The sequence below is a fragment of the Dromiciops gliroides genome, chromosome 1, assembly GCF_019393635.1.
Source record: "Dromiciops gliroides isolate mDroGli1 chromosome 1, mDroGli1.pri, whole genome shotgun sequence".
Classification (NCBI taxonomy): domain Eukaryota; kingdom Metazoa; phylum Chordata; class Mammalia; order Microbiotheria; family Microbiotheriidae; genus Dromiciops; species Dromiciops gliroides.
In genome coordinates, this window is record NC_057861.1 from 684,143,337 (window position 1) to 684,164,567 (window position 21,231).

Below are 21,231 nucleotides of genomic sequence, written 5' to 3' on the forward strand. Positions count from 1 at the left end.
AATTCACAGATTTTGTTACTAGGATGCTATGATGGACTTTTCTCCAGCATCACTGAAAAAAGGGGGGCTGTTTTAGCATTTTTTTTAACAAAAAGTAACCAAAAAACAGTCCCAGGAATTGGTAGAAGACTGGGAGGAAAATTTGTAAAATGAACCTTGAATCATTTGATAATTTCTTTTGCACTAATCATACCTGCTAGCCCAGAAGTACAAAGATGTAGCTACTGAGCCCTCAGGCAGGCATTCCTCATCATAAGACACAAACTGATCTGGAGCGAAAGTAGGAATTCCCAAAAGTCTTTCCAAAAGTCCAGCTCTCACCTGATTCTATTCTCCCACTACTATTACAATGTGTCATTCCAGGAAAAAGTAAAAAAAAAAAAACTAGCAGAAGATTTTGGGAAGCTGTTTGAGTCAACAAAAAATGGCAGAAGAGCTGCACGATTGAAGGTGCACAACTGAAAAATAATAACACTGTGATTTCCTTCACAGGAGTGTTCCCTCTGTTGGTGCTAATGATGTGCAGGGATGTGCTAGAACCAGCCCAAACTATATTGCTCTTGAGAAAAAAAAAAAAAACTTAAATTTTTCCTATGAACCCTTACACCTCAGAAATTCACAAATACTACAAATCAGGGCTTTATTTATGGTTTTGATGATTTCCTAGATTTAAGAAAGTGTTAATAATGAAGATTAAGCTTAAAAGTGTGTTATATGTCCTTCCTTTCCTGTTCCTGGAGAGATGTCTGTTAAACATCTACCAACATAGCCCTTTATGATTTGGTAGATGGGAACTCCTGTTGCCAAAAAAAAAAAAAAAAAAAAAGAACTGGCAGGTAATCTGGGAATGAGAATCTTGAGCCTCCATTAAATTTATCCAGGGAAAAATGATATGTATTCTATTACTAGGTCATACCCCAATTCTTTCTGGATTTTTAGAACCTGTCAGAAATTGTCACTGCATTGGTTCAAGAACATAGAGTCACCTCCACATCACAATGAAACATCAGAGAACAAGTATAACAGAGATATAAGATGTAAAGAAATAAAATTTGGCAAAAATAATCCAGATTTTATCTGTAGGACAATAGGGAGTTTGAGGTATCATTTACATACTAGAAAAAAGGATCTACAAGTCACTTTAAATCAGTTCTTAACCTAAGGTCCACAGATAACAAAAGATCCATGAACAAATTTTAGGAGGTCCAGGAAAAAAATTACCTCTTTGTTTCAATAAAATTGATTTCCTTTGTAATCCTATGTATTTATTTTATTCATTTAAAAACATCACTCTGAGAAGGGATTCATAGGTTTCACTAGACTTTAAGTGATTCCATCAAAGCTTGTGTAAAAGGCAACTGTAAAGCATTTGTTTAAACTGCGAGCTAGTTTTAAAATTCTGATGGTCAATTCTGATAATTGTGTGTGATACAGTTTAAAAAAAAATTCCTTTTCCTGGAATTGAAATACCCTAATAAACCTGTGCAGAGTATAATCATACTCAGAGACTGGCACAAAAATTCCCAATAGCTCCTTCATTGATTTAAGAGTTCTAAGTTTGGAAAATATGGGCATTCAGCCAAAGGAAATAGACAAAGTTCATGTGCATTCCCATAGGTGTGAAAATTACCCAGACTACATGGAGTTCCAGTTCCACACATAACCACATTTTTTCAGAGGCTGGCAAGAATACTGAGGGTGCTCTATCTCTCCAAATTCCTCCAGGTGAAATCTAGACTTTGACAAACATATTTGTATTAAATGACTGATTCAAGGTGACCAGGAATATTAATAGGCCCAGCCCATACACAAATGCTTATTCTCACATATAAGTAGGTAAGTGGAGTGCTCATTTTCATTTGACTACACCAGTCAGGAAATCTGGGAAATCTAGGGATTAGCTTTTCTCCAAGGCAGGAAAAAATTTGTTTCTAGAAAAAACATTTTGAAAGTCAAACTTCACTTCTTAATGCAAAAAGGGAAACAGTTTATCACCACCATATGAATAGTCTTATATTTCTTCCTTTGGACACAAAGCAAAGATTGTAAGGGCAAAGAAGATGATTAAAAGCTCATGGTTTATTAGAGAGGTTTGTTAAATAGCAAAAGGGGTATTTGTGAAAAATCAAAACTGACAAGTAATTTTGTCTGTTTTTGTTTTTTCATCAGAAATGAGAAATATATAAAGTAAATCATTTAATATATCTGGTCTTTTGGACCACCATCATATCTCTATGACTTACTAACTCCCCACTTTGACCCCCCCCCAAGTACACATGAGAGTCTCTTGCTAAGCCATTCACTTTGCCCAATTCCCAAATATTTTTTTCCCCTGAGTTGTCATGTCTAAGTAAAAGCAGATAGAGATGAAAAGGAAACAACATAGCTGTGCAAGACACAGTTCTTTTAGACCCTAGCCCCATCCTAAAGCAGGAGCCAGTAACTGGTGAATGTATATACACACATGCACATACATGTGTATACACACACACACACACACACACACACACTATCAACCTTTTACACTTCCAAATATATGTGCCAATACTTTAGATGCACAGCAACAAAGAAGCAGGTTTCAAAAGCAAAACTCTGACTCCAGAATAATAAGATTGATTTCTTCTAGCCATGGATGGGAGTTAGCTTCATTGTTTTTCTTAAGCAACTGTCACTCTAGAATATGAAAGGCTCTCAAATCATTTCCACCACCTCTGAGAAATTGGTAAATTTCCACATTTTTTAAAGTGTTAAACTAAAGAACTCATTTTCACAAATATGAAATTCAGAAACAGCCAATTCAGCACTTTGGATTGAAATGGAAGAGAATGGCATTGGCTGAAATCAATTTTCAGCTTTATCTGTTTTCTAATAGTAGAATCATAGAAAGTTAGACTTACAGAAGCCCTCAAGAGATCCCCTAGTCCAACCCCATCATTTTACAGATGAAGAAACTAAGGCCTAGAGAAGCACAACATTTGCCCAACACCAAGTCAGTTAACAGCAAACCTGGAGCTAGAACCCAGGACAGCTGATGCCCAGTTTTCCCTCCAGAAGGTTATATTATAAGCAGAGGAAAATATTTTTTTAATTTATTTTCACCTTACCTGGCAGAAACGTTGGTGAAATGCATGTACGATGATATGACAACTCCTATCCGTCCTTTTCCACCCTGAGGGAATGAAAGAATTAATATATATTTATCCTAAAATGAGAATTAGAGCTGACTATAAACTAGAAAGTGCCCTATACATTCCACAAATTGAAAAGTAAATCATGCTTAAGAGATAAAATCAAAGGTGGATCTTCAGGAATTACTAATCATTTGGGGTTGCCACTCTGACATTCTACATCATCAGTACACGGAGAAGAAAATCAGCCTCTAATTCTGTACTATTACACTGATAATGGAGGCTTTTTAAGCCAATGAAAGAAATCCAGAGCAGCTGTTAATTGAGGGCATTTGGAGAAGCTGAGTAACAAAATCCAATATGCAGCTAATTAAAATAATACCAATTTATAACGAGAAAACTGACAGCAATCTACTCTGCTTCATTTCACAGAGGTGATGCACCCCTTCCTGGTCAGAATCAGGAACTACACACAAGGCACAGAATTGGTAGAGATAAAACTATCTTCACCCTAGGTGCAGGCTCCAAAGTATCTGCAGATACCAAGGTGATGATGATCCCAAGTACACCTTTTGGGACTTTGACTCACTCTACTGCCCTCTGACCCTAGATATAACTATTGGCCTTATTTTCATTAAGCTTTTTACTCCTATTACTTTACAATATTCTAATATATTTTACATTTATTTGAGCAAATGTCTTACCAACCCCTCTATAATGTAACCTCCTTGAGGGAAAGGAAAATGGGTCATTCATCTTTGTATATCCAGCCACAGCTTTGCTTAAAGATCTCATTGCTGCTAAATAAATTATTCAAGGAAAGTAAATGTATAGAAATATCATATGCCTAATCCCAAGCTGAAATCCAGAAGAAATGTGCAAGTGATAGTCTACCCTCTATAGTCACACCTAACTTTGTTCAGCCAAAATTGTGCTTTGTTGCTTAGCCAAATAAACAAGTGAATAAATAAATGAGGAGAAATGGATATATGATAGAATGGTAGACAGGTAGGTAGGTAGATGATAGATAGATAGATAGATAGATAGATAGATAGATAGATAGATAGATAGATAGATAGATAGATAGATAGAGGCTTATTGGAAAACAGAGATTAATTTGGAGTGCTGCTTTTCGAAATATTCTTAGTAATATGTCTATTGGCCTTTAGATTTAATCAATAAATTTGGACCATAAGATCAACCTTTTATGGCAAAAGGGATTAAACAGGATGAGGTTGATTTCCTTGAAAGAAAATGCAAGTCATTATTTTCCTGACATAAGGAATGTGAGGTCAAAAAACAACAGCAAAAAAGAATTTGGGGGGGGGGGAGGCGGGGCAATGAGGCTTAAGTGACTTGCCCAGGGTCACACAGCTAGTAAGTGTCGTGTCTGAGGCTGGATTTGAACTCAGGTTCTCCTGAGGCTCTCTCCAGGCACTCCTGGTGCTTTCTCCAGTGCACCACCTAGCTGCCCCAAAAAAGAAATTTTAAAAGGAGAAATGTGAACTCCCTTTTGTTTCCTTGGGATTCACATATGGGTGGTATACCATCTTATTATAATAGCTTTGCAACCATTTTATCAATTTGATCATCCCTAAGACCCTTTGAGGTAAACAGGGAAGGCATTATTCATTTTCCTTTTTACCAGGTAGAAAGTTAAGATTCAGAAAGATTTACATAACTTGCCTGAGGTCATAGAGGTAGCCATATTTTAAAAGCAGTGAACTTTCAATTGAAACACTAGAAAAGCAACACTAGCCTGTAAGTAGACAATATTCTCAGGACAAATTATTTTACGATTTGCCAAAGCTCACCTCCTAATACAAATGACTAAGAAATAGGGGCCTCATGGGGACCAGCTTCTGTAGGTGAAAATGAAATATTTCTACTCAATCAATAACACAGATAAAAAGCTAGAGGGTGCCGAGACGACAGAGGAATACACATCATCTATACTAAATAAAGAAAAAAGTATAAAGTACTAGTAAGAATCTGTCCATTTTTTAGCATAGCCAAGCCAAGACAAGCTTAACTATCTTAACAATTTCTGGCATGATGGTCTATGAGATATTCATTCTGGAAAGCACATGAATTTTGACAGGTATCAGCAATTTTACCCAACAGTTATGATTTATGACAAGCCTCAGTTAAAGCCACTGTCAGTAATTTTGAATTAAAGGTGAGCTAATCTTTCATGGTTTGTTTTATAAATGTTTCCAAAACTTATTAAACAGTTTACATGACACTAGTACAAATGACTGATAAATCATTTTTATGAGTTTTAACATGTTTCCTATTAATTTACCCAACAAGTTTTGTCTAGAGGTAAAAGGAACAGTTGTTCAGGGTAAGCAAGTGTTTTAAAGGCACAAGACAGTAAATCCATCAGCTAGTATACCCTGATTTATTCTTTTTTGAGTAATCTTCTGGCTAATTTATTTCACATATAGCTAAGGTAAGAAAGTGAAAAGGCATTAACATTCTTAAGCATGCATTTGAAAATGTATAATAGATTTAAATAATTATTTTTAAAACGGAATAGAAAAGGAGGGAGAAAAGCTCCAAACTGAAAATTGATGAGGATAAGCCCAATGATCATCAAGCAGTTTATCTTTTTAAAAAATTAGAAACAGTTCAATTGTTTTCCTCCATATTTTATAACTGACAGGCAGGGTTTATGTAATGTAAAATTTTGCAAAGCATTTTACAAGTAGCTCATTTTATCTTCTCACCAAATCTGGGAAGCTGGTTCTATTATTATCCCAATTTTACCACTGAGGCAGGAAACAATTAAGTGACTTGCCTTGGGTAAGGGACTGAGACTGGAATTAAACTAAGAGTTTCTTGAATCCAGGTCCAGAAATCTATCTATTGAGCCATCTAGTGGACTTTAATATAACTGTCCTATAATATAGCTGATAGTTGTGTAAAACACAAATAGAAACAGGGGTGCTAGAGCCATTAAGCCAAAACTAAGGGTCCCTCCTCTGCAGGCTGGATATTGTCTTAGAGAACCACATATTGACATTATCTATGTTCTATGGTGTTTTTATTTATTTTGTTAAATATTTTCCAAATACATCTGGTTTGGCAGCACTGGGATGTCCTATATTTTGACACATCTGTAATAGATAATGAAATCTACAGTAAGTAGTAATATGTTAAAAGTGCCAATGAAACTTAATTCATTTGAGAAGTTGGAAAATTGGCACATTAATTTCAATAGGTCTCAAAATCTTTGTGTTAATCAGTCTTTGAAAATCTGCACTCATATGGATGAACAATCCTTATGTCCCCTCACGATATCATTAACCTCACTATTATATCTCGGACTTGATGATCTCACATGATCTTCCATCTCTAAGATTCTCTAATCCTAAAATTTGAGAAGTGATATTCCTATGTGGGGTTATTTGAAGTGTCAAAGGAAAGCATGGCAAACATTAGGAAAGTTCCCTGGTATTCTTCCTTAGAAAGCTCACAAATGACAGTTACTTGGGTTAGTCATTTACCCCTAGGGAATTTTAAGTCTATTGATAAATTGCCCTTCTGTATGAACTACTTGAATCCATAAATTCTTACCACTTAACTAAGAATGTCACATTGATTTTTTTTTTCCCTCCAGAGGATTTAGAGAGAAAATCTGAGAATGTTTAAGAGGGTCAAAGTGAGAACATAAGGGCATTGTAGGTGGGAGAGGGGATAATGGGAAATAAGAGAGACTTATTTTAAGTAGGAGTGTACAAAATTGCCTACTTTCTAACTTTGCTGATGGACTATGATAGTAGAAAATGCAAGAAAGCCACTGAACTTTTTTTAAACTTATCTTGAATGCTCATTTACAAGTTCCTTTAGACAACTGAACAATAGTTATGCTGGACCACTAAAGACTGTGCCACAATGAGCTAGCTCTTTTGGCAGAGCACCTTATAATAGTTAATGAATAATAATAGCAATTCACCTTTAAATTCACACAGCTAGTAAGTGTCAAGTGTCTGAGGCCGGATTTGAAGAAATGGAACTATAAGAATATAAAACCCCTTGAAGGAGTCACATTGAACATTGCATTCCTTCAAGGCCTTCAGTATAGCTTTGCACATAATCTATCTTCAGTCAAGATAGCTGAACTGAATGGAATCCTCTAGAACCTTGGTTCAGTTTATTAAAGATTGTACTTTTACTGCAAGATTACTACATCACGTGTAAATAAAGAAGAAAGAAACCTCCTTAAGTATAATACAAATGTCCTTCTAAGTTGAAAGAAAAATTTGAAAGGAGAGATTCTAAACAATTCAGTTGATTCAATGAACACATAACTAGTTATCAAGGGGTACCTTCTTTTTTTTTTTTTTTAACAAAGACTTTATATAAAACAAGTTTTAAAAATTATTAAACTCTCTGGCTAGACCTAGCTTGAATACATGTGATTACTCCGTCACACATAAAAGGTCTATGTTGTCATAATTTGACCCTCAAATTCATAAAGCAGTATTAGAAGGTCACTTTGAATGAATAGATGATAGATGTTAAGGGCTTTGTAAACCTTCAAGTACCATGTCACTTATTAAGTTCATTTGGAGATCATGATTCAATTATCATTGCCAAATCTAGGGGACCTTAGAAAACCTTGAATCCAACAATTTTCAAACTGTGGGTCACAGATGTCTGGGGGTACCCAAGATCCTTTCAGAGTCCATAAGGGCAAAACTATTTTCAAAATGATGCTAAGATATTATTTGTCTCTTAAAATATTGTAATGATTATCAACTGTGAATGATGTAGCTACTCTGATCAATACAATGATTCAAGACAATTCCAAAGGACTCATGATGAAAAATGCTATCTCCTCCCCCAAGAAAGAGAACTGATGAACCCTGAGTGCTAATTGAAATATAGTTTTCTCACTTTCTTCATTTTTATTGGATTTGTTTTGGTTATATGGCTAATATGTTTTGCGTGATTTTACATTTACAATTGATATCATAGCTGGAGAAGGAAATGGCAAATCACTCCAGTATCTTTGCCAAAAAAAAAAACCCAAATGGGGTCACAAAGAGTTGGACACTACTAAAATGACTGAAAAACAACAACAACAAAATTGATATTGTATTGTTTGCCTTCTCAGTGGGATGGGAAGGGGGAGGATAGGTAGAGAGAGAATTTGGAACTCAAATATTTTTAAAAGAAATTGTTTAAAATAAAAAAATAAAACAAAAAAGACAAGTAAGCTTAAAAACAAAAAAAACCCGATGCTTTTCTTTTCCAACTACCTATTTGTATGCGGCTGGATTTTCTTCATATGTTTCAACAAAAACAATGTCTCACAACAGATTGTATGCAGAAGCAGATTTCAGAATCCAACTGTCTCTTACTAAGCCAGACATTAAAGAGATTTGCAAGACTATTTAAAACAATGCCACTCTTAGGTTCTAATAGCTTAAAACGTCAATAAGACTTTTGGCACATCTTATATTTTTTAATATATCAGTTTTCATTTCTAATATAGCAATTATCAGTAAGTACAACTCACATAACTAAAAGCTCACTTGAATCCTTAATCTTTTTCTTTTGTTCTTTTTTTTTTTTTGGTCTTTTTGCAGGGCAATGAGGATTAAGAGACTTGCCCAGGGTCACACAGCTAGTAAGTGTCAAGTGTCTGAGGCCGGATTTGAACTCAGGTCCTCCTGAATCCAGGGCTAGTGCTTTATCCACTGCACCACCTAGCTGCCCCCAATCATTTTTAAGAGTACAAAAGGATCCTGAAAGCAAAAGAAAAGTTTGAGAAGTACTCAACTAGTTCAACTCCCTCATTTTAGAGATAAAGAAAGGGAGGTTCTAAAAGGGGGAGGGACTTGAGCAAAGTCCCACTGGTAAGAAGTACCGGAGGCAGCATTTGAATTCAAGTCTTCTCCCTCTAAAGCCTATGTTCTTTCCACTATACCATGCCTTCTCTTTTCATTATTTTTTAGCCAAGTATAAAATGAGACCTAGCATTTATATAGTGCTTTAAAGTTTCTAAAGTACTTTATAAATAATATCTCATTTTTTCCCTCACAATAACCCTCAGAGGTAGGTGTGAAGATTACTCAATTTTACAGACAAGAAAACTGAGTCACAGAAGAGTTAAGTGACTTGCTCAGGGTTATACAACTAGTAAGTGTCTCAAGATGGACTCAGTTCTTCCTGGCTCCGAGTTCAATGCTCCATCCATTGAGCCAGAAACCACTTCTAAAGAATGTTGAAGGAAGGAGAGTAAAAGTATTTCAAACCTTGTTGTAGGGGCAGCTAAATGGCACAGTGGATAAAGCCCTGGATTCATGATGACCTAAGTTCAAATGCGGCCTCAGATACTTGACACTTACTAGCTGTGCGATTTTGGGCAAGTCACTTAACCCTCATTGCCCCTCAAAAACAAAACAAACTTGTAAATCTGGGCAGTGGGGTGGGGAACACCATACAAAACCCAAAGCATGAGTTCTGTTCATGTCTCCTTAGGATAAAATTGAATTTTTTATTCAAAATTAAATTGAACTTAAATGAATGATTTATAATGCATCTTACTTACCCTGCAGTGAATGACCACTACATGCTGAGGGTCACTGTTTAACCAATTCTCTTGAGCTTTACAGATGGTGCACATCTTATCAAGGGGAGGGGCATGAAGGTCAGGCCAACCCACATCCATAATCTAGGAGAAAAAAAATTCTATTTACTCCGTTATTATTGAAGCAACATTTTTGCAACATTCACTAGATTTTGGATTACAGGTTCACTTGATATGTTTATTGTCAATGAGTGAGGATAAACATGTTTCCATTTCTAAAAGATACCAAAGTGTTATGTAATGCCAACAAAAAAAAATCCCTTTGAAGGCCCTCTAAATATTTCCAAATGTGGTGTGCCTGGCTGTTCATGGTTCAGGGATATCTGGATGTGGGAACAGAGAGAGAAGGACAGAGGAATAGGAAGCACTGATTTAGGGGCTTGCCCCAAATTCCTCACATCAAACTGAAATCTCAGTGAGAAAAATCCACTTGTCCACACATACTGTTAGTTCCTATTCAGAAATTAAGGAATAAAATATGAATGGAAAGTAGCAAAAGTATCCATAAAAGAAGGAAGGAAGAATGGAAATGCTGAATCACAGAACACATCAGATTAGGAGAATTAGGCAAAGCAGCAGTCACAAGGGGAGGTCTGTTATATAAACACAGAACCAGTATCTTAGATCAACATTCAAAGATTGAATTGAACATTGAAAGAGCTTGAATGAAGGTTATTGGGAATAAAGCCAGTACCTTTGGGTTAAGCTTCGTAAGGTCATATCGCTTTTCTGAGAGGTTTATCACCTATAAAGTGAAAAAACAAAACAAATACTAAGGTATTATAAAAGCCATCACATTCAGAAATAGGAGAAACACAATTCAATTACTTATCATTTACAAGGTTTGTTAGGTCTGGTGGGTTTTGTGTAATTCAAAGGATAAATACAGGACTTGGGATTTCCTTGAACTAGGGAACTGCCAGGTAAGAAAGCAATTAAGTGGTGTAGTGGATAGAGCACTGGCCTTGTCTCAGGAAGATCTAAGCTCAAATTCAGCCTCAGACACTTATTATTGGACAACTAGGCAACAGTGTATGACACTGGGCAACTCACTTAACCTCTGTCTGTCTCAGTTTCCTCATCTGTAAAATGGGGATAATTACAGCACCTACCCCAGGGTTGTTGTGACAATCAAATGAGATAATATTTGTAAAGCATTTAGAATGGTGTTTGCTACATAGTAGGTGCTTAATAAATTTATCAATTTAATAAACTTATAATTAATAAAGGTTTTTTTTCCTTTCCCTTCTCCCTTCTACAACCTTCTCTGTAACTTAAACTCTTATGGGAGTTGGCAAAACCTTCAGGTGCTCATTATCATGCTTTAAATATAAAAGGGAAAAATAATGATGATGACAAAAGATATCTTGTAGGGGATAAACAGCCCTCTGAAAAATGAATGGTTATTCCTAAAAGGGAAGTAGCAAGGTATACTAAAATGAACACTGGATTTAGAATGAGAACTTCTTGGTTTAAATCCTATCTTCAATACTACCCTGTCCTTCTGACATAGCTTCATAGTTCAAAAGAGGCATCTAGGTGTTACAGTAGACAGAGCACTGGACCTGAAGTTGGGAGGACCTGAGTTCAAATCTCACCTCATACACTTACTAGCTGTGTGATCCTGGGCAAGACACTTAAATTTAATTGCCTCAAACATCCAAGGCCATCTCCAGTTGTCCTTATATATATCTTGTCACCAGACTCAGATGACTCCAGAGGAGAGAGTGAGGTTGATGACCTTACACAGCTCTCCCTCACTTAAATCCAATTCAGCAAGTCATGATATCACCCTAATGTCATGGTCCTCTTTGAGAACAAAGGACAAACAACAATAGTTTGATACATTTAGCATTAAAAAATTAGCTCTGGAAGAGACTTTTGTGGTTATCTAGTCTAGGCCTCAATTTTTTTTTTTAATTTCAAAGATTAGGTAATTAAGGTCTAAGGAGATGGTGATTTGACCAAGGTCATAGAGGGATAAATTAAATAGCTGGGAATTGATGATAGTTTCTCTAACTCTAATCTAGCACCTTCCCACTGTGTCACTTAGACCTCCAGACCATATGTATCAGCATTTTTTTTTTTTTGGTGAGGCAATTGGGGTTAAGTGACTTGCCCAGGGTCACATAGCTAGTAAGTGTTAAGTGTCTGAGGTCGAATTTGAACTCAGGTCCTCCTGACTCCAGGGCCGGTGCTCTATCCACTGTGCCACCTAGCTGTCCCTGAGCATAGTATTTTTAATCTCCCCTTTATTCATTCCCATCTGAAGGATCCTATCCTCTCTTCTTACAAATGCTAACCCCTCCATTTGCATTCATGGCAATATCCCATTTATCCTCCTTCAGAAGCTTGCTCTATCACCCAATCTTACTCTCACTTTACATTTCTTACTATCTCACTTTCTTCCAATTCCTAACCCACTATTTACTCCTACTACAATGATGACTCCTATTATGACTACTAGTACTACAATTACTATAGCTAGTGTTCCTACCAAGCATTTTACATATTCTATTTCATATGGTTCTCACAATGATCCTGTTAAGTAGGTGCTATTATTATACCCATTTTAGAGAGGAAAATGAGACTGAGAGAATTAAGAAAACCGACCAAAGTCACACATTTACTAGGTATCTGATATAAGATTTAAATCCAGGTGCCCCTTATCGCCTAGCTGCCCAGCATCATTAAGGACCAATATGCTCAGATTTCCACTATCCTAAACAAAAAACTTTTTATTCAGCCTTATCTCCATCACACCAAACCCAAATTTGCTCAGGCCCATCTCAAACTACCATCCCTTCTCACTTCTTCCATGTTACTCCCAAACTTCACAAAGCACCTGTATATACTTGCTATGTCCCCTTATTACTATCTGACTTACATCAACAATACCAGTGAGTTTTCTCTCAAACACTGAAGACCTCTTTACCAATCCAGTGGTGTTCCCTTAGCCCTCATCTTTGATTTAGCTATAATATTTTATGTTCTTGACTATACCCAGATGTTCTTTTTCCTTGACTTCAAAGAAGAAACTAAACTATCTCTTTTATTGCCTCAAGTATCATTTACCAGCCTTAGCTAATACAAAGTATTATCCTTATGGAAACTTCATATAGGATGAATTACAAATATTCATCCATGTACTCTCCTTTCATTTTTATATGACTTAAAAATCTCAGCTCATGTAAGAGTTCCCTACAGAAAAACTAATTTCTTTAGAATACCCTTTCTGGCATGATTCGCAAATGTATAATCAAATTTCACATTGTAGAGTCTTCCATCTTCCCTTTTGGAGCAATGGGATCATAACTACCATTTTCTAAAATACTTGAGATGTGTGTGTGTGTGTCTGTCTGTCTGTCTGTCTGTCTCTGTCTCTGTGTGTCTCTCTCTCTTTTGCATCATAGGATCATAGTCTTTTAGAGAGAGAAAGGGCTTTGAGGATTACTTACTCCTGCCCCTTTTATAGACGGGACAACTGAGGCACATAGAATTTAATTACATGTCCAAATTCACACAAATGTTAAAGAGCAAAGCTGGAATTGGAATGTAGGTCTTCTGACTTGAAATCTAGTTACATTATACGAGACAGTAGATTAGTGGAAAACTGAAAATATTAATTCCCAGAGGCAGAATAACTACAGGGGTGCCATCTGGAACATAAAGGAACACTTCTAAAAATTGCCAAGGAAAAAATCCAATAGGACATTTTGAATCTATGCAGTGTAGTGACTGAACTGAAATTCAAGGCAATGGACTTTCAATGACAACAAATGTAAAGGAAATTTTGGTGACACAGCTCCAGGACTACAAACTTAATCAGGTCCCAGATCATTTTGTTCAGTCACTAAAGTTTAATGAGTACAACAGATGGCATGTGATGTAGCAAAACGGACTGTATTATACACCTCTTAAATAGATCAATTAAGGGACATTTACATTCACATTCCTAGAAAATTTTTAAGTATGAAAACAAATTTGGATTCTGAATCACTATTATATGTATGAGTTTCTTAACAGTGGAATGTTGTATACAATGGCCATTGCATTGGTTGTTTTTGCTTAAATATTTTTGTTTTTTACAAGGGTGAGCTCAATGTCCCCATCCGACTTACCCCTACCTCTACCTCTACGTCTATAATTAAAGTTACATCAAAAAGTGACTTCGTTATAAGACAAAAGGCAGCCTTGCAATTTTTCACAAGCATGTCTTGGTAATATTTACCAAAGTAAATAATGACTCTTACCAGGTAGTTATCTCCATGTTTGGATTTTAGCATCCGGGTTACATCTTGAAGGTTATGTAGATAAGTTTCCTCAGAGCAACTAGCTGGGAAGGAGACAGCAATGATCCGCTCAGTGATGTAGGTAAGATCGAGTTCATAGCCTTCCTCCATGATATGATCCAAGATGGCACTCCTGTAAAAGGTTGGAAGGTTTGATAGTAGCCATAAAGAAAGGCAATCAGACTAGGATATGAAGTTCCTTTACTGAAAAGAACTGGCATTTTAACCCCTATTTTCATACTCCTAGTCCTTTGTTTCTCTCCCTATAGCAAACTATCTCCAAAAACTTAATCCAGATGTGTTGGTTCTGTTATTTTTTTTTCCTCCCAAAATCATATTATATCTAGTCAAATTGCATTCTTTTGCTATTAATATTGCAAGGTATTCTGGATTTTTGTCATCTGGGTTTCTTAAAGATAAGCAATTTGCATCTCAAAAAAGTAAACAAAATCATACCAAACATTGGAAGATATCATGATCACTTTCCTAGAGACCTGAGGTTAACTAGAGGCACAGTCACATAAAAGAATTGCTGAAAGAAACACTTACTGAGAAAACTTATCACAGCAGAATGAAGAACTTTTTGAAAAACTGTCAGATGCCTAGGAGAAAAAAACAAATTGTTAATCATTCTAAAATTTCTTTGGGGTAATAAAACTACATACATCAAAATATATCACAGAGAGGTAAAGCAAAATCCATGTTTTGAATATGTGCTGTCATTCAGACAAATGTTCTTATCAATTTGAATACATTCACAGCATCCCTTTAAGTCAGTGCTCCAGAAATGGATTACAAAGCCTTTTGATAGAGGAAACATAAAAGACTTGTGCTGGTTCTAATATGAGATTGGTAGGTATGTGAGTGAAAAGTAAACCAAATATATTTAAGAAGCTTCAGTCCTATCTAGCCATCCATCAGGACAACAGAGTCTACTCAATTATGGCGATCTTGTCATCTACCCTGCTGCTGCTATTCCCCTTCTTGCCAAGAATGGTTAACTTCAGTTATTTTTTCTTTCTTGTGGTTTTTCTCTTTTGTTCTGATTCTTCTTTCATAACCTGACTAATTTGGAAATATGCATAACATGATAGTACACATATAACCTGTATTTGATTGCTTGCCATGTTGGGGAGTCGGGAGGGAAGGGAGGGAGAAAAATTTGGAACTCAAAATCTTACAAAAATGAATGTTGAAAACAATCTTTAGATGTAATTGGAAAATAAAATAAAATGCTACCAAAAATAATAACAATTTTAAAAGAATATTATTTGGTAAATAAAAAAAAAGAATGGTTAACTTCTACATCATATCTTCTACCCTATCTTATCCTATTCCAGTTATCCTATCCCATTCCAGATCTTAGAATAATAACCATCGTATGATTCAACATACAATCATTGGTTGGGGAGACAACAACACCCTTCCTTCCAGAATGCATGTTTGTTGATGTTAAACACTGACTTCTGCATTTTTATCTCCAGCACAATGCTTGGCAAATCTCAGCTACTTAAGAAATGATTACCTACTGACTGATGGTTTCTGCTCAAAGCATGAGCAGCTTTTCAAGAGCAGGCTTATAGAGAGGTTATAAATATTTTGGCCAAGGAGAACTTGAAACTGATTTTTAAAAATACTACTAAATGGTAAGTAGTCATAAATGGCAGGGAAGTAGATTTTTTAAAAAGGGACCCTCAGTTAATGGAAATAACAATACCCATCAAAATCTTTTGTTAATATAAGATTTTTAGATGAGAATAAGGGGACATCTAATCAATTCTTAATTATGTATGGCTGCTGCTACTCTTTTTCTTCAGCTGAGGAAATGCCACTAAAGGAAGAAAACCCATGACAGAAACTGTTATTCTGTTTTATGTACACAAACCACTGTTTCAGTTCTTTAATTGCTTTTATCATCTTTAGAGCTTTTTCCCAAGGGGATTGCTGCTTCTAGGATTATCATCGGGAAAAATAATCAAGTATGGCTTCAGGGTCTCTTCTTGGTACTTTACCCCTATCATTCCCCAGTCTGGTCAATCATTGTCTCATTTGTCAAGTGCCCAATGTTCACTTCCCCATTGAAGCACTCTCTAGTTATTTATACCTTCTTGCACTTCAGTATTACAAGGCCTAAAATTGTGTTGTGTATATTACTCCTACTCCCACAAATGATTAGGACAGTAAATGCTTTTTTTTGAGTTAATGTGCCCCCCAAAAACAAACTACTTAGAAGCAAATGTCCATTATGAGATGCCACTTAGCTTCACTGGAAATCTGACACCAGCCTGCATTTGTAACCTTTGAAGGAACTACCAAAAAAGGTTATCTTCTAACATAGGCTTCAAGAATTCTGGGTTACCATCAAAGCCTCCAACTACTTTTGGAGGTAGTTATACTTTGGTATAAATGTTATTGTGTTGTCTCTCTAAGAACTTGTACCATACTACTAGCAGTATCATTAATTTTGAATTATAAAAGTATGCCATAGTTGAATGACAGTGTTTTCACAGATGATAGAGTTGACAAGGATCTCTCTCTTGAATCTCACAAGTCAAGCTGCTACTATCTCCTATGCTACATTGTAATAAGCACAAAATATCTACAACCAGAAGAGTCTACTTAACTGGAAAAATAACAGAAAAAAATAATGCTCTCAGAGCTAATGCATTATTTCACCTATCATTTATTAGTACTCATATTTGCCCCCTCAAAAAGGTAGAAAGTGTAATGATTAAGTACCACAGGGCTTATTTTCATATATGTTAGTGAGGGGAATAAGAAATATAAGGATGTCATATAAAAAGGGACCTGTACTTCATCCCTCCCAGGTATTAGTCCCCATGTAGGTTGAAAAAGATGAGCTTAGATATAAATCATGAGATACTATAAAGGTAGAGATAAATAAAAAATAATTAATGACCTAATCACACATTTACTCATTATATATGAAAGTCAATAAGGGAAAACATCTCCATTAAGAAATAGCTCCCTTTTTTTTAAAGGCTACTAAAATATTCTGGGCAGCTACATGGCACAATAGACAGAATGTTGGCTCTAGAGTAAAGAAGACCTGAGTTCAAATTCTGTCTCAGACACTTACTAGATGTGTAACAATGGGCAAGTCACTTAACCCTGTTTGCCTCAGTTTCTTCATCTGTAAAATGAGCTAGAGAAGAAAATGGCAAAACACTCAAGTATCTTTGCTAAGAAAACCTTTATTATTATTGTGGTCACGAAGGGTCAGCCATGACTAAAAAACAACTATACAACACTAAGATATGCATATTAGCACACTAGCCATTTTAATTTTCACACAGCTCTCAATCAAAGGGTTAAGTCCTATTTCTTCTATCACTGTGAATCTTACACACACACACACACACACACACACACACACACACACACACACACACACACACACACCAAACACGTAACTCAAATATTTTGGAGGGTGGGGGAAAGAATCAAAATGTTTCATTCATAACATTTTTAAAATTAAAAGAAAAGAACATAATATTCAAGCCATTCCTCATTTATATGTTATGGCCGTTTCAGAGATGAATGAAGGGGAAAGAAAAAAGATAAAGAGATTTTTTAAAAAGAAATAAAGGGAAAAATAAGCCAAAGGAAGAAACTATATAAACAGAAGGCAATGGTATAAATGATGGAGATATTTTTTAAATTATTGTTAACCCTGACATTTTTAAAGTCCTTAAAAACTATCTTTAGTGAGGTCACTTCAATATAACAGTGGACAGACCACAAGATTTAGAGTTAGTAACAATGAGTTCAAATTCTTACTGACTTACTAGCTATGTAACCATGATCAAGTCACTTTACCTCTCTGTGCCTCGATTTTATCATCTGTAAAATGGGGATAATAATTGTGAAAATCGAATGAATGAAGTCATCTAATGAGCTTTGCAAACCTAGAGCACCATATAAATGCTAGCAAATATATTTTTTAATTACTTTGGTGATAATACTGAGCACATGCTTACATTCTTTAACATTGGTGATTGAATTTATTATAGTATACCAAGAACACACTCATAGAAATTGTCAGAATTTTTTTATAAGTTCCCATTTGCCCTGGAATACACAACATCCTTACCTCTCCCTCTTAGAATGAAGTTTTATTCAATTCTCAGCTAAAACCTTCCAAATAAAATCTTTCCAGATCCTTCCACCTAATACAACCTTTCTTCCCTAAAACTACCTCAAATTTCTTTTCTCTCTCTATGTATATGTACAAATTCTTTCTTCCCATAAAAGGCAAATACTTCCTTTTATCTTCATCTCCTTAATGTTTAGCACAGAACCTGGGACACAGTAAGTGCTTAATAAATGTTTATTGATTGAAATCCTTGTTGATTAATTCATTTTGTTGAACTCCCCAGCCCCCCTCCACTTTTTCTTCTTTGTTTCAAGCAATGGCTCTCTAAAATTAGGGAAGAGGTTAGAAAATGAAAGAAATTTTTTTCTTAAAAAAAGAAAAAGCCCTCTAAAAATCAAAGCTGTTTAACAATGGAAAAGATTTTTGCACAAAGTAGTGACCTTAACAAGAAGCCATTGCTTTATTAGATGGAAGGTCTATTCTAAGGGTCTTTCAAGTCTTTGCTGTACAACAGAGAACTCTGCGGTCTCGAGCACTTACTAGAATTTTGCCAGGTTTCATACCAATTTATATTCTAAAGCCCTATGTACAAGAACTATGAAACAAACAGTTGTTGATGATACTGTTCATTATCCCAATGACAAAGATAACTTGATTCATAAATATATGAACAGCACTGAGGTACGTGACTGGTATGGCAAATGAAGGGTCTCTGCTAAATTTAGGCCTCTAACATGTGGCCTTAGTTAGTTATGTAAATTACCAATGCCATTTCTAAAATGAATCCCAAAACTAAGACTTTAATATGGTTCCAATTTTTTGTACTTGGACCAGCATTTTGAAGGGAGGGAACTAAATCGTTTGGTTTTTGTTGTGTGTGTGTGTGTGTGTGGGGGTGTTACCCTTTTTTCCTTAACTTTAAAATAGATGTTTCCTGATTGTGTTATGTGTGATACAAGAGCCTACCACTGAACTACAGTTGGTAAATAAAGTATGCTAGATATCTGTGTCTTTAGTATACTCGAAAAGGAAATTAAGCCTCCATATGCATCTCTTCCATTACCTTATTATGAATGAACAGTTATCAGCTGAATTCTTTCCTTCAAGATTATCAGAATTTTTATTAACTTTTATCAGTGGTAAATATTTTCTGAATGAAAACTGGAAACAAGACTTGCTATACTGCAAGGGATAGGAAAGAGGACTTCTTTCAAGTAGTAATATTGTAAGGGGCTAAAATTCTAGCTAGTCTGTCTAAAATATCTAATGAGTGGTCACCAATAAATTATAAGCTTTAGCAAGAGTTAGACTTTTAAGCATTTATTAAGGAGAATAAGAATTTGGTAAAGAAAGAGAGAAAGGCCTAGATTCATCTATCTATTAAAGGGAGAGAGCATTCCTAGCTTCATTCTCAACCAGAGTCCTGACAAAAGAGCAAGAGTGCCAGCCTCACCCCCTCTTCCTCCCACAAACAAATGTCACTTCCTGAGGCCAAAGAGCTGCATGTCTTGCCCTCAGACACCTTCTCCTCATGGCAGAGCGTCCTGCAGTAAGTCTCCAGCAGGTGGTGGCATTCCAATCGTTAGAATATACACATCCCTTATACAAGTAAGTCAGCTGAGTTAACTTCATAGGTGCTAGGGGCCAGAAAGTATGAAGGTGCAGTGGTAATTAGAGGAGCTGAGACACCAAAACTGAGATACTTATCTTTCCTCCTGCCTCTCTATAAATGTAAGTAAGAGATTGAAACTGAAAGAATGATGAAATTTTGACGATAAAATTTTAAACTGAAAAGATATTTAAAGATTATTTCAATTCATTTAAAAGATGAGAACACACAGGCACAAAAAGGTTAAGTCACTTTTCCAAGGTTCATACAAGTACTAAGTAGACAAGCCCAGATTGAAGTCTAGTCCCTCTGAGAAGAGAGAATCATTGATTGGAAAGGGTTTGTACTAAGAGAACCTGATTTTGAGTACAATCACTACCTGTGTGACATATGACTTGAGGAAGTCACTTAACCTATAAGATCCTGTTTCCTCATCTTTAAAATGTTATCATAACAGATAACATCCAAGGAAGTTTCTATTCCCAATTTTATGATCCTCCGATTCTGGGTTTAGCATTTGTTTTTGTGATTGGCTAGTGTGGGAGTCATTTCAACTTTGGGTGAAAGTTGAAGTCAACAGTTGGAGATGTCTATATTTTCTTAGATTGAATCATTTGGCCTCTAGTTTGCTATATACTACTGTTCTTCTTGTTGCCTTTGTCTCTGGAGGGATAATAAGTAAAAAGGAGTTAGAGAAAGGGAAGAAGAAACTTAGTAAAGGGAGGCTTATTCCCCTTACTTTTTATTTCCCTCTTACTCTGAGTAACAGTTCCTTATTGCTGAGGCCCAGCAAACTCCTTTAAGGTGGGAAGTCCCTTATCACCACACCCTTGGGCATAGAGGGGGTTTTCAATGGTTAAGTATTGCAAACAGAGATAAGTAATACATCTAATTCAATGAAAGTAGCATACTTCCCAGGGAAATTATCTCAAGGACACCTTTGGGAGGAACTAAACTTTAACAAATGTCAAGTGGAATGAAAGAGACAAGATAAAGAAGGGAAGAGCCAGTGTACAAGTGTGGTAAAGGGTGGCAAAAACTGAAGAACCTTCTGATATGGAAGATTTCCACTCTCAAAGGTATTTACAATTAAATACATAGAGAAGAAAGGATAGGAGGAAAAGAAGAGGTGTGCTTGTGGGTAGGTAAAAGTAAACAAATCAAATAAAATGTGTACCAAATCCTGATATCCTAAAATATTTAAGTTACTCTATACCTTTGGGGAGGGGTCATGGCTAAGGGAGGATCCCAGAGCTATAAAAGACCAAGTAAAGGCATTTGAATTTGTTGAACTGTAAGAAGCAGGACATTCTATAGTGCCTGTAATAGATGCTTAATTAAAGTTTGTCGAATTATATGGAATTCTTACTGACTTAGAGGAGAAGTTGGGAGAGGAAAGGATATGGAAACTTCAGTCTTGAGTAAGAATTTGCTTTTCTCTGAGAACCAGGAATGAAATGGTCCTATTAGAGGCCAGGAGA

General features: G+C 35.8%; 1 protein-coding gene across 4 annotated transcripts in view; it reads right to left on the reverse strand.

Annotated features, from left to right (window-relative positions):
• The window catches only part of TNS3 (tensin 3), a 429,194-nt gene that overhangs the window by 186,414 nt on the left and 221,549 nt on the right, over positions 1-21,231 (reverse strand). For all 4 annotated transcript variants that reach the window (XM_043964868.1, XM_043964867.1, XM_043964866.1 and 1 more), the window contains 5 exons: positions 14,574-14,626; positions 13,986-14,157; positions 10,427-10,477; positions 9,694-9,816; positions 3,105-3,169 (listed from right to left, as the gene is read on the reverse strand). In XM_043964868.1, coding sequence (XP_043820803.1) covers positions 3,105-3,169; positions 9,694-9,816; positions 10,427-10,477; positions 13,986-14,157; positions 14,574-14,626 — 464 coding nt within the window. The remainder of the gene's footprint in view (positions 1-3,104; positions 3,170-9,693; positions 9,817-10,426; positions 10,478-13,985; positions 14,158-14,573; positions 14,627-21,231) is intronic.